This window comes from Balearica regulorum, chromosome 5 (genome assembly GCF_011004875.1).
Source record: "Balearica regulorum gibbericeps isolate bBalReg1 chromosome 5, bBalReg1.pri, whole genome shotgun sequence".
Lineage (NCBI taxonomy): Eukaryota > Metazoa > Chordata > Aves > Gruiformes > Gruidae > Balearica > Balearica regulorum.
In genome coordinates, this window is record NC_046188.1 from 55,708,457 (window position 1) to 55,721,913 (window position 13,457).

A 13,457-nucleotide genomic window follows, 5' to 3' on the forward strand; every position below is an offset into this window, starting at 1 on the left:
AGTTACACACTATTGCCATATGTATCTTTCTATCTTTGATATCTATACAACTGAATGGAAGGACAGAAAAGAGGTTAGCTGCTCGCAGTTTGGAACTTGCTCTGGGAATGCTTTTAAGGTACTTGGAAAACTTTACAATATGTAGACAGTGCCTACATACAGTCTCCTATCTTTAAACTGAATCATGGACATGGGTTAGGCAACAGATGCTACACACTATCCAGTGCCTTTCATAAACACACAGGACTACATCTCTCTTCAGTTTTAAGTCATTCCCAGTAACTACCTTCAATAGGTCAGTAATTTAAAGAATAATCTGCTGTTACCCATTGTTTCAGTTGCATAAGGCTGCAACCATACCCAGAGCTGCTAGCCTGGGCTAGCACTATTGCACAGAACAGGAGCGGTGTCAAATAGTTACATAAGAAGCTCCAAACACAGCACTCATCTGAATATCTTAATTCTGAATGCATTAAATAATTGTGCAATAGTGGTCAAAAGAAAGAATATGCTATATTAGCATACCCAGAAAGAGATACATTTTTATTTCCCACAAAATAAGAGAGATGCATAGACTAGGGCTTCACAATGCCTTTTCCAGAATTTCTGACTTCCTGTACAGGCCACTTTTTTCTACATTCGTGTTGAAATCCATTACCAAGAACGCAGCTTCTTAGTGCTGCACAGAAGACAGGATGATGTAGCAGGAGACACGATGATTTCCTAGCACTGCTGAAATTACAGGCAAATCCTTAATCAGTATTTTACCTCTGTATCTTGCCTAAAAGCATGTGGAGTCCAAGACAAGAAGTAGTAGGAACTGTGAAATGGATATAACTGTTGATCTACAAAGTTCATCGTTATTAAAGGATGTCTTAGTGACCATCTGTGGTCCTCATGGCATCAGCCATTAGCATCACTCCCCAACTGTACCCTTTCAGCTGAATCTAAAGGCTGGCAGTGCATAACTATCTTTCTCCTACTCATTCTCCTCCATAGCAGACAACTAAATCAAATGTTTCATTTGCCCATTATTTTAAAAAATGAATACTGCAATACTTTTGAGTCTTCATCTTAACTAGCAGCATCACCAATACTGGACATTTTACCAATCTTTAATGCATGTCTAGCTTTACACATTGTAATTGCATACCAGAAATAAAAACGTGTTATTTCAAATGCCTCTGCAATTATCAGAGAATACTTAACAATATACTGTATGATTTGTTAGAGGACTGAACTCGATAAATGCTACTGATAAGTATTCATTTTTTCAGTGGGTAGAACTTGTTATTACTTTACCTCATCTAACTAGGAAAATCGGCACAGATGTAGTAAGTAGAAACGCATTTGTCAATAACAATTGACCTTCACTGCCCACCTGCCTGCAGATGAATATCGCACGGATCCATTTGCAAACTATCATGCACTAGAATACATGCTGATGAAGTCTTCCATGTGTTTCCAAACAGCTCTGGGGTGCTTTCAGTTACTCCAACTGGAGATCTTTTACAAAACAGAAGTCAGTCACAAAAGATACAGTGAATTTACAGAATGGTCTCAGTTCTACCATCCCCTTCAGCAAAGCTGATTTAAGCTCCCCTTCCACTGCTACATATTCTCAGGCATTCTCCCATAAAGCACTGTCAGCTTTAATTTCAGGACTCTTCTCTTTCTTTCCAGGCAAAGGCCCAGAAAAGAAAGAGAAGATCTGTTCTAGAGCCATTAGATACTCTGTAAGGAAGGACAGATCAAAACAGACCAAGTTCCATTTTCACAAGAGAGAAGGAGGGAGCACCACTGTCATGAAAGTCTGCACTCCCTTATTCATACTTCTGCCTCCTAAGTGATATCTGATCCATTTTTATCTCTGCTCTACCTATAATTTCCTGTCTGTTCCTGGGTAGCTGACTTCCCAGGCTCTCTAGGCCCTGCAAGGAAGGGGAAAGAAGTCCAAGGGTCCACAGATATAACTGCAAAAGCAATTGGATAGATACCCGTAAGCAGAGGGGCAGCAAACGCTGAAAGACAGGAAGACTTTGATCAAAATAACCAAGGCACATCAATGTTGTATAGGGAGAAGGATCGAAACCGTACATTTAAATATGGGATGTTACACTCTAGGGAAAAGATTGTATTAGGCATACAACCAGTAGTATTACTTCTGGTAAAGTAGCTGGGGGTGGAGGTGTTGCAAAAGACACCACTGTCTGTGGCAAGTATCCCAAATCTGGTGTGGATCAGGTGTTTTGTGCATGTGCCAAGATGCTTGCACATTATAGTCAGTGCCATGTCTCAGCACAATTCCTACATTCCCTGTAGTTTAAGGGCTTTTATACAAATATCAACTATTGAATGATTTATCACTTGAGATGCCAATCAGTCCAAAGACTGTCATCCAAAATGCTCTACAAAACTTACTTGCTTCAAACAGAGAAATATTTTAAGTAGTTTTACATAAGTAGTATCTCTCCATTGAGATCCTGTCTATATATTTCTTAACCTCATTATAAATAGTATTTTGATAATACTTTTTAAGATAAAAAGTGTCCCAAAATCCACTAGAATATTTTTTGTGTGTGTTTTTAAATGGGAACTCTTATGGAAAGTTTTCCCATTTTTCTGTTAGTTTTGATTTTAAAAATTCCAACTGTTTTGAGAGAAAGAAGTTATCTTTTCTTTTTTTCCTTGGTCAAAGAAATATTCTGTCACACTCTAAATTCATGTTCTCCTTCTCCCACTTCCATTAGGCTGCTCAATCCTCTGGAAGCCAGTTTTCTTTAGTATCTGTAGGAAATAAGCTGCAAAGAAACTGGACAAACAGCAATCTTGCCTGTGGTGCTCAGGCAGCTCTGACCACCCTTCACTGCATCACAACGAAGCAAAGCTCAGGCAACAGCCAATTCCTGTTGCTGGCCTGCACTGAACAATGGAGGCTCTGTTGCAGAGAACAGATCAGAACTTGCAGCAGAAAATAGGAGCCGGAGAGACACAAACAGGCTTGCAGGGATGCAGAAAGTCCCTTAAACAGGTCACTCCATAGTTTGGACAAAACTTTTCAGATGAACTAGTATTGATGAGTCATATATTTCACCATATTTTTACATTAAAATATTTTAAGCAAAACCTGGCTTGATATCTCATAGTTGAAGTTACAGATTTTCTGTTAGCAAACTAAAACCTACTATCTAACACAAAAATTCAAAATAAATTATTCTTGGTATCTATCCATTCAACTTCAGTACACACTTGATCTACCACTCTAACTGTAGATATTCATATACTGGAAAATAGAAATCTTGCAGCTAGTCATACAAAAAATCATCCTCCATATTTCCATTGAAGGTTCCACAAAGGCCCACAGTATCATCTTTCCACCGTCCATCAGCTTGAAGATAAAGCCTCAGTCCTTCTCTGTCATACAGTATCTGTAATCCAATGTGTGTCTTTACTTGAAGAAATACAGAGGAGAGTTTCCGTATTTCAAATAACTCTGGTGAGTAAAAACAGAGATTGTTGAAAGGCAAAAGAAACCTGCTTGTAATTTGCATTTTGTTTCTTGTCATTTCACTGGTTTAGTTTTATATTATTTTTATGTAAGTTACATCTTTTCCTATTAAGACCCTATTTTTCCCTAACCACTGCTTTCTCTCACGAAAGTTACACTGATTCAGACTACAAACAAGAAAACAAAAACCTTATGACAGTCAGAATACTTTTTAAAAATGCATCCAGAGTTCACTGGAATATTCCTAAATAAATCTAAAAGCAAATCAAATTAAAGATACAAACATCGCAGATAACATTGCACACCATTTATTTAGACAACCTAATCGTAACACCAGCAATGTGCTTCCTGTTAATAGTCTTTTTCAGGAAATTCACAAAGAGCCAAGATCCCACAGACATCAAATGTACTAATGATTTGCATATAAAGCTCTCACTGAAGCTAACATTGAATATCACAGAACAGAGTCACATATGTGGAATACTTGGTAACATCTTCCAGGGGGAGAGATTTAAAAACTCATCGAAGCAAAAAGAAAGAGAAACAAACAAAAAAATTTTGTGTGAAAATCTGTGGCTTATCTGCAAGGGGCAAGAGGGCTCATTCCACTTATATTTACTCAAGTTGTTTACAAAAAAAGGAAAAGACATTTTTCAGTCAAGAATCAGAGAAAAGAATTTCCCCTCAGAAAAGAACTAACCAACCTTGTAAATGTGAAGGACTTTAGAGTCAGAACATAATCATAGGAGACACTAGCCCCATACAGCTACTGTATAACTCCTACCATCAGCATAAAAAGTACATCAGCAGTTCATTTGTGAAACATAAGAAATTAATAATGTTCATATTAACAATATATCACTTCACTATCTTAGCAATATTGTAAGTATCACAACATACATGTATGCCACTAAAATACTGTTAGTGCTTTATAGGAGTTACATGCTTATATATTATTCCTTACCATCCGCATAAGGCAGGTTAACTTTGTATTGGTCATATACCAAAACATCTCCTGAATGAGTCAGAGTCACTTGCCTCTTGGGGTCCTGCTTAAGAATAAGGCTGATTGATTGGATACATGATCCATCTTGGTTCTACAAGTAAGAGCAAAACAAATTTTTAAAAAACTAAGTAGGACAAATATTAAATAATAGTGCAAGTAAAGCTATAATTAGTGGAGAATTGAAAAATTTCATTTGTATCTTCTTTACAGTTTTACAACTTGCAGAGTGCACTTGTAAAACATACAGCTTTACAGCTACGTAAGAGAACTTAGTATTTTGAATAATTTCATATATACATTTAAATATAACTCTAACCTGTTACAAAAATACAGCTCAAAAGTGGGATTTGGAAAGAGAAACTTAAACAATTGTTACATAGCTTACGACAGACACACCTGCAATTCATGAGACCTCCTAATGAAAGACCCACTGAGGCTGAGTTAATGCTCACAAACAAGGCTGCCGTATCCACATAGCAGTGCACAGAAAACCAAATTTGTACTTTAAAGTGTTCTGATATACCCAGGTTCTTTTAAAGTATATTTAAGATATAAAATTCTTTTAAAGGCAAACAATAATGAAAGACAGAAGCATCTTGTGAATCATTATTTAAAACAGCATTTAAGTTCATTATTTCTGAGAGGAGTTATGTGCCTGAATGAATATTGATCAAAGAAAGGCAGCATCGTTTCAGTATACAATATCACAATTTATTGTTACTACCATTGCTTATTCTTATTTCCATTTCAGTCCTCTAATTAAGTCAAAACGTCACATAGAATAAATATGGAAAGGAATACTGCATTTCAGTTTGGACAAAACAATACTCAAAAGAAGCCTAGATCGACCTCATCTACCTTACCTACATCCACCCTTAAGTGGATTAAGTCAGTGGCACTCAATTGTCAACATTACCAAAAGCAGCTAACCGACTGAAATCCTAAAAGACCAAAGAATTAAGATTCGTATGGTAAAGTTTCACAACACAAAGAAGCTACATGGCCTACACAAGATAATTTCACAACAGCTTAAATATCAAGAATTAAATTCAAGTTAACTGCTTTTATCAAAACAGAAGTCAACTACAGAACATTGTTCTGTGTTAGTCAGGCTGGATTTTTTTCCATCATTCTGGTACATTATTTTCTAAGGAACTCATTAGGTCCTATGCTGACATATAAACAGAATTGGTTTTATACCTTCAGCTATTTGTTTTAATTTTAATTAATTTTAAAAGTGGATGATTCCCACATAAGACATGAAAGCCCACATTTTATAAACTTTAGCATGAGGAAACACCCAAACAGAAAGAAAAGCCTTCAAGACAGCCTAAGAAAAGTCCTAAAGCAAGTCCAGAAACTGGCTGGTACCTAAATTAAGTCCCAAACTACCACATCTTCCTGCATGTTTTATGTTACTGTAGTGATCTTCAACTAGACACCATACCACACAGGTGGAAAGCAGCACAAGTCTGAGACCTATTTAATATTGAAAGTTTTCAACATATCACAGTAACAAATACACCTGTACTAAATAACATGGCAACTAGCCAGATAGATGCTTAATACTAGTCAGTTCTTATAAAATTTTCCAGGCCAGGACTTCCACCTTTCACAGTAACTACAGGTACTTTGGCTTTCAATGCCAATAGGGCAAGAATGCTCATTAAAGCATGCTTATTAATCATGTAAGATTACCAGACTTTTTCTTAATAGAATGAATTTGATCACTGCTGAATTTTTTTTAAAAAGAAAAATGTTCTATCACTGAGAATCAGGCACAGAGGTGAATCAAGAGATGACTTGAACATTTTACCACGTCAGCATCCTGCAATTCACTTTGATACGTGCTGAAACACATCAGAATCAGAGTCCACCTTCTACTTTCTCTTTCCTCTAGGAAGGAATTAAGTTTCTGTCACTCCTGCTATACTCAAATCTCTTTACTATAGCTTCTGAGGCATCAGCTTATTTATACTGGCTTAGTATGGCTGGATAAAAAGACTGTCTATTCCCTGCCATCTACAGAGGAAAGGGGGAAGGCACCCAATTGCTTTCTTCCGTTCAGCCTCTTTCACTGCAAGACCTTGTAACAATTTAAACGGTATTCAAGAACAATGACAAAAATTGAGTCCAGTCACTTTTGGCAGATTATTTGTTCATTTCACTCTCATCTTGATTATCCATCTTCAATGTCTCATAATGTCTTACATACCAAAACATACAGAGACATGTCTGAAATCACTTGGTCAAAGAGCAGCCTAGGTCTCACTGCAGGAAATTTATCATTGACTGGATCTGGCCCTGAGCTGCAGTCCAGAAGTGTCCAGCAGATGTGCGGGAGGCTGCGCTTTTCAGTCCTGCTGCCTACAAAGAAGGCATAACTCATGATGAAACAGAAAAATGTGAAAGAGGCACTGAAGAAGATTTAGTTAAAGTATCCCTACTTTGGACAGTTGCACCAATAGCAAAATTATACTGTGAATAGTGTCATTCACAGTGCAAACAGATTAGGATGTTCAGTTCAAATACAGACACTTTTATCCTAGTCTCACTGACTTTCACTGGGACTTGCCTAATACAGGGCAAATGTTGCCCTACTCATTAAAAACAATTACTAGAGCTCCAAGGATCTCTGAACACTACCATGGGGCTTTGACAGATGCTGAACAAGCACAGAGCAGATCATCTGTCAGTCCTTCAAGTACTATGGAGACACAAGGACACACAGTGGTGTGTAAAGATTAAAAACTACATTCAGAATTTCCGTGTCTCGAAAAAATAGTGCAACAGTGATCTTTCACCAACAGTTGAAATGATAAAATGAAACTTTAAAATAGCAAATTATAAAAATAACTGGAGATACTTCATCAGCTCAATCAGCTCTCCTGGACTGATAGTGACAACAGGTATCTGCATTGTGAAGCCATACTCCTGTAGGTTATCTTGTCATCTTGCCTCTTTAAGAAATTATATTTCTCTGCATATCATTCAGGAACAGCAGCTATAAATTGACAATTTGTCAACCTTTTAAGAAGCTGAAAATAAAAGAATACCATCTGGTACACGCAGCAGACCAGAGCCAAGAGAATAATCCTCTACAGTATGTATGTTACAACACAATATTGACAAAAGCTTTTATTATTCCTTCATGTTGAAACTTAAGGAGAAATTCTGCCTGACAATTATTCTCTGTTCCAATGAACCGTTTCTTTCACATCACTGCTCCTGCCAACTTTCAGCAGGTGTTTTCACAGGAATGGCCATTTCTCTCACTATACACTTTAAAAAAAATAAATCTATATTCAGAAGACCGTCTCGTCATACAAACTACAAAGCCAGTGAGGTTGTCACCTGAAACTCAGATAAGGTTAAGCTGTGCTGATCACTTGACTGATTCTCCTTCCAAAAAGCGCTTAAACAAATTTTCACATCGTTTTGAAATAACTTGTTGCCTGATGACTGTTTATGTCACCAGCTCTAAGTCTCTAGATGACTGGATTCTTTGTGATTCTGAGAGCTAAAATCTTCCCAGGTATTTTCTTTCTACATTTTTAATCTGCTTGACTGAGATGGGACTGATAAGGGTGGGTTTTTTTCCAAAAAAAAAAAGCACATAAAATCTCAAACCATCAAGAAATATGAGATTCTGAAGTACAAATCTTTTATCTTCCCATTTCAATTCATTAATTTTTATAAATGGGAAAAAGATAATGGACAGTGCCTAGGGAACTGTAAAGCAGCTCTTCTGCCAAGTGGTACGAGCTAGTTGATAGTCAAGACACTTGAATAGCTGCACTGAAGCCCCACATTCTTGCGTTATATTACACAAACTGTTCTCACTACCCTCTTGCCACTTGTACACTGATAATTAAATTAGCAGCCCGTAGCCCTGGAACATACCACATAAGCCTCTGATCACCCACCTGGCTGTTAATATCCAGAATGCTTCACTCAAACCTCTGTAAAAGTCTATACCTATTAGGGACTGTTCAGGGTGGCTTTGTTAAAAGGTAGGTGAAATATGAAGCCCAACGTGTAGTAAAAGCCAAGAGAATCTGTTTTTTCACCTACAAACCACTTGGACACAGAGTCCCTCTTAAGCAAAGACACATTAAGCAAAGTCCCTAAGTCAGGGTGAAGAAGATGCAAGAATTACTGCAAGACTCTCTGCAGTCTCACGAGTGCTGCAGAAAGCCAATTAATTTGATTGTATCTCATTGTGGGCTTCTGCAAGAAGTCAATCATGGCTCCACAAGTTACCTAGAGTGCTTCTCTGTGGATCCCCTTTGCTTATCTTCAACCATATTTATGCTGATTGAACAGATCTACGCCTATATTGTATACCTATGTTTATGTTTTGTTTCATAGCTAGTTTTTTTTTCCTTCTAGATGATGATACTGACTTAACTCCTCAGGATCCCCAGGTTAGCACAGAATGAAGCCAGCAAAACTCTCCTAGAAGCCATAGAAGAAACAGTGGGACATTTACTTGCGGATCATCCAGTTGGAAAACATATTTGGTCACTATCCAGTTAAGCTATTTTTCTTACCTCTCAACTTTTATCACTGAGATGAGAAGGGGACTCCATGCACTCAGTCTCCCATCTCTTACCTGGATTACAAATAAATAATTTCTAATATAATAAACTCATCAATGCCACTTCAATGTGACTTCCTTCTGCTTAACGATCTTCTCTGTCATACAGAGAAGTAGGTTTTAGTGCATACAGGCAAAAAGACTTATATGCCTTTAGAAAGTGTAGTATGACAACTTATATGACCATTTTTCTTCCCAAGGAAATCTCAAACTCATGAACAATACAAGCTGCAGAGAAGAATGAATGCAATCACATTAGTGTAAAAGGACTTATAGAATCATACATTTATTTAAAACACAAAAGAAAACTACTACAATGAAGTGTAGTTACCTCCACAGAAATAAAAAGTAATGGTGCTAAATCTGATTTTATGCAAAGTACAGAACTGCAACAATATGGAAACCAAGAACTAAAATTTGGGCCTAACATATAATAGATGGTCTAGAAATACAGCAAAAAGTCATATTTAAGTCTATACACACTTCAAATATCCGCAATATTGCTCCTACGTAAAAATTATTACACAAGACCAGCAGAGACAGAACATAAATCTGGCCAAGATCAACAGCTTTAAGTTTAACATCTTGCTCCTATAGCAAGTCCAGCAGCTTAGTAAGTAGGCATCCACAGTAGCATTATAACCCTAATACAAATGCAGGCCAAATTCTGCCTTTATGTGCATATGTAGGACTCAAAGTCAGTGAGAAAAGCCCAACTGCAGGAAACAGCTCAACTCAGTCGACTACATTTCTCACACTACCTATGTATGTTTAAGATCTATTCTAACTTGCCTTAACTTCCTCAAAATTACAAGACCTAACAAGACTGTAATAAGAATGAAATGCTGTAGCGAAAATCTTACCAGTGTTCCGTAATTCACAGGTACAAGGTTATAATACATGCTCAGAGATCCACACACACAACAACAGAGAATGGGTCTTGGACATAAAGTAATTAAATATTTAGTGACTTCTGTGTACAGTATCAGAAACTCAAATATAAAGTAGAAGCACCCTTAGCATCAGCTACATATATGCACATGTATGTTTGGCTGAAATTAATTGTACAGGATACCAACTTAACAACAGTAACACAGATGCATACATATACCCAAATTTGAGACAGCTGTCCCAAAGACTATCCAAACTTTTTCATATCAATGTAAGTAGAAGTAAATTTCAAGCTGCAAGAACAAAGCTGAAAAAGAAATCTATATTCAAGGCACAAAAAAGTCATTCTTCCTTGAAGCAGCAGGCTTATTTTGTGCTGGCTGCAAATCCAAAAACATGTATTCAGAAAGCTCAAGAAAACAAGCCATCATCCAGGGTTTGCTGCATGAACCACCATGGTGCTATTGAATGATCTCAGTGAACACTGAATAGGAACACTAGCATAGTCTTTCCTATTTATTGCAAGCAAACTGAGAATTTAGGTACAGACTTCATCTGTACTGCTGTTGTTCAACTATTTCATTATTAAAGAAAATTGTTGCTACTGATTAATTTTAATATATTCTATCACAAATAGCTTTCATTTTTTTAATACTTCCCCTCCAATAAATAAACTCTTCAGAATATAAACAATACAAGAAGGTTCTAAGCCTTACCTGTCCACAAGGAGCATTTTGCAAGGATATGGTAAACATTCCAGATGTACGGCTTTTTGCTAGAATATACTGGCAGGTGGCTTGGAAAGTGTATTTGCGCCCATCAAAGGTCATGAAATGAATGTCTCCTGAAACTGAGCATTCAGCTGACAAACATAAATAATGGATTTAAGCATGTAGAAAAGACAGTGTACTCTCAACAGTTATTACTGCCGTAGAGTTCATACACTCTGATATATGTTATAATTTATAAAACTGTATTCATATTATAACCAGGTACTAGGAACACAGTTAGGAACTGAATCTTATCCTTGCTTTTGTTACGGAGTTCCTACCTGATGCCAGGATACCTAAACAATTCTTCCCCCAAAAGAAGACAATAGTATGTGTGATCCTTAAATTCTGGGTATTTGATTTGTGGCTCTAACAACTGATTTGCAGAAACATTAAACACTCCCACAGTTAACTGGTAACTTTGAGACCAGTGCTTGAACCTACAGGCAGCTATAAGAACCATGAGGTCATGGGTACCTTTAACATGCAAAATCCTTTTGACCTTAATCTCTGCAGTTTAGCTGCCTACCTGTGAAGTGACAATAACATCCTTCACTCCACCGGCAAGCTGTGAAAATAATTAACTAGTATTTGTAAAATACCTAGATACTATATCACTAGCCAGCAATATCATGGGGGAAAAAGTAATCTCGCCATAATGTGTCAAGTGACCATTGCAGAGGAAACTTTAGTTGAATAACAAGAATGACCCATTTACCAGAGAAATTATGGTAATGTATAGGGAGACATATTACTGCACTAAGCTAAAAGGCAGATGCCTGCTATTCAGACCATTTTAATATTTAATCTGTGTGTGGAGATGTGTTTACATGTAGATAGAAATAAAAATTATATAGTGAAATATCATATTAAGACCTAACAGCAATATTCTACCCCAAGTGAAAATTCAATTATTAAAAAAGTTAAGTATTCAAGATTTTCACATACCCGGACATGTAAGATTTGTACAAATCCAGTTTCCTCCAATGCAGGTGCTGAAATAAAAACAAAAAAGTTTCTTTTTTTGTTTTTGGTGAAGTATATATGGCTGTCCCTCAGTTCTTCCTGGATATCTTCTCTATGGAATGAGCACCAAGCGTCTTGAGTCTCACAAAAGGGTGCAACAGAGTTACCACAGCTGGAACTCTGAAAGCTGTGGCAACCACAGCTGGAACTCTGGAAGCTGTGGCAAGAGCTTGTCATGAGGATATGATTAGGTGAAATTTCATCCATGCACTCAGTAACACTTTTCTTTTTTGTTAGCTCCTTGATAACCATTATATAAAGTTAAGGATTATTAAAATTGAAAAGAACAAACAACAAGCGATTTGAATCATTACTTTAAAAAAATAGAAACATTGTGGAAAAAATTTTTTTCCAAAAAACTTTTGCAAGCTCATCCATTTTCTTCAATTAAGTTGATCCAAAAAAAGGCATTATCTCTTTCTACAAATTTTTCTTTCCCATGTACAAATTAACTTAGAAATTCCTGAAAGAGCAGCTTAATATCATATTGACATCAGGCTATTTGTGTCCAAGCGAGACAACCCAAACAGGAGACAAAGTCAAGTCAAAGTAATTCTCTGGTTAATATTTCAAATTCTAGATTCCTTTTAGTTTGAGGCAGAGCTCAAGGTGAAAAGAGTACTAAACATTACAGTATTCTCTGCAGCATCTGTCATTTGCTCTTCTTCCACATTAATAGCTCTACAGGTTCTTTTATCTTTCCTTTCATTGCAAAACATATAAGGTACAACAGGTTTTGTACGTAGCAACAGTGAGGACTTGGCAACTGTATTCAATTTTTAACTGAAACAGGCTTTAAAGAAGTTGTCCCTCATGACCATGAAAGGATTAAGTCCACAGCGTAAAAAGGAAAACTTACTAACCAGTTATTACATTCCTCATAAACCACTGAGCCCATTTCAAAGAAACTTCCATGGTAGTCACAAGGACAGTCCATAGGCTTGACACACAATTCATTTTCATAAATTAAGCCTAGAAGAAATAAAACAACAAGAAAAAAGTGAAATATCTGTTCAAACAGCTAACAAATCGAGCACATGGAGCACTAACAAGTATACCCAAGAACACCACAAATGGTCACTTATGACAATAAAACTAGACTTTTTGATAGTTATTTTTGCAGAACTGTGCATTTGTATTATATTAAATAAACTACATTACACGGACCAAGTGCCTAAATTGCTTGACATACACTAATAGCAGTATGAATAACAAGTATTTAGTATTGGTGGAGGGGGGAGGAAACCACCCACACAAAACCCACGAAAACAAACAACAAACATCAAACCTTGCTGCTTTGAGTAACTTTGGCTTCCTTTCTTTTTTACAAATCTTTGCCTCTGTTTTACGGCACTGTTAAGGTCATTACTTTACTACAATGGTTTTTTGCTTTGGTTTTTGGGGGGTTTTGCAGGAGTTTTTTTGTTGTTGGGGGGATTTTTGTTTTGTTCTTTTTAATTATTCCATTATCAGAGAGCCAGAAGCTAAAAGACTTTACTAGCCCATAAAAGATAAAACATGTGACAAAGATGATTATACTTTTAAATCATCAGGGTACATATAAGAGGCAGGACTTGAAGATCCATGGCATAAGAAATGGCAAGGAATTCTTTACTGTTTGAGTGCTGAGGCCCTGGAACAGGTTGCCCAGAGAAG

At 36.7% G+C, this 13,457-nt stretch overlaps 1 protein-coding gene across 1 annotated transcript in view; it reads right to left on the minus strand.

Annotated features, from left to right (window-relative positions):
- The window catches only part of OTOG (otogelin), a 114,794-nt gene that overhangs the window by 76,907 nt on the left and 24,430 nt on the right, over positions 1-13,457 (minus strand). Inside the window, exons 13-18 of the mRNA XM_075755030.1 lie at positions 12,665-12,773; positions 11,724-11,770; positions 10,722-10,867; positions 4,473-4,605; positions 3,316-3,493; positions 1,382-1,506 (exon numbers count right to left, since the gene is read on the minus strand). Coding sequence (XP_075611145.1) covers positions 1,382-1,506; positions 3,316-3,493; positions 4,473-4,605; positions 10,722-10,867; positions 11,724-11,770; positions 12,665-12,773 — 738 coding nt within the window. The remainder of the gene's footprint in view (positions 1-1,381; positions 1,507-3,315; positions 3,494-4,472; positions 4,606-10,721; positions 10,868-11,723; positions 11,771-12,664; positions 12,774-13,457) is intronic.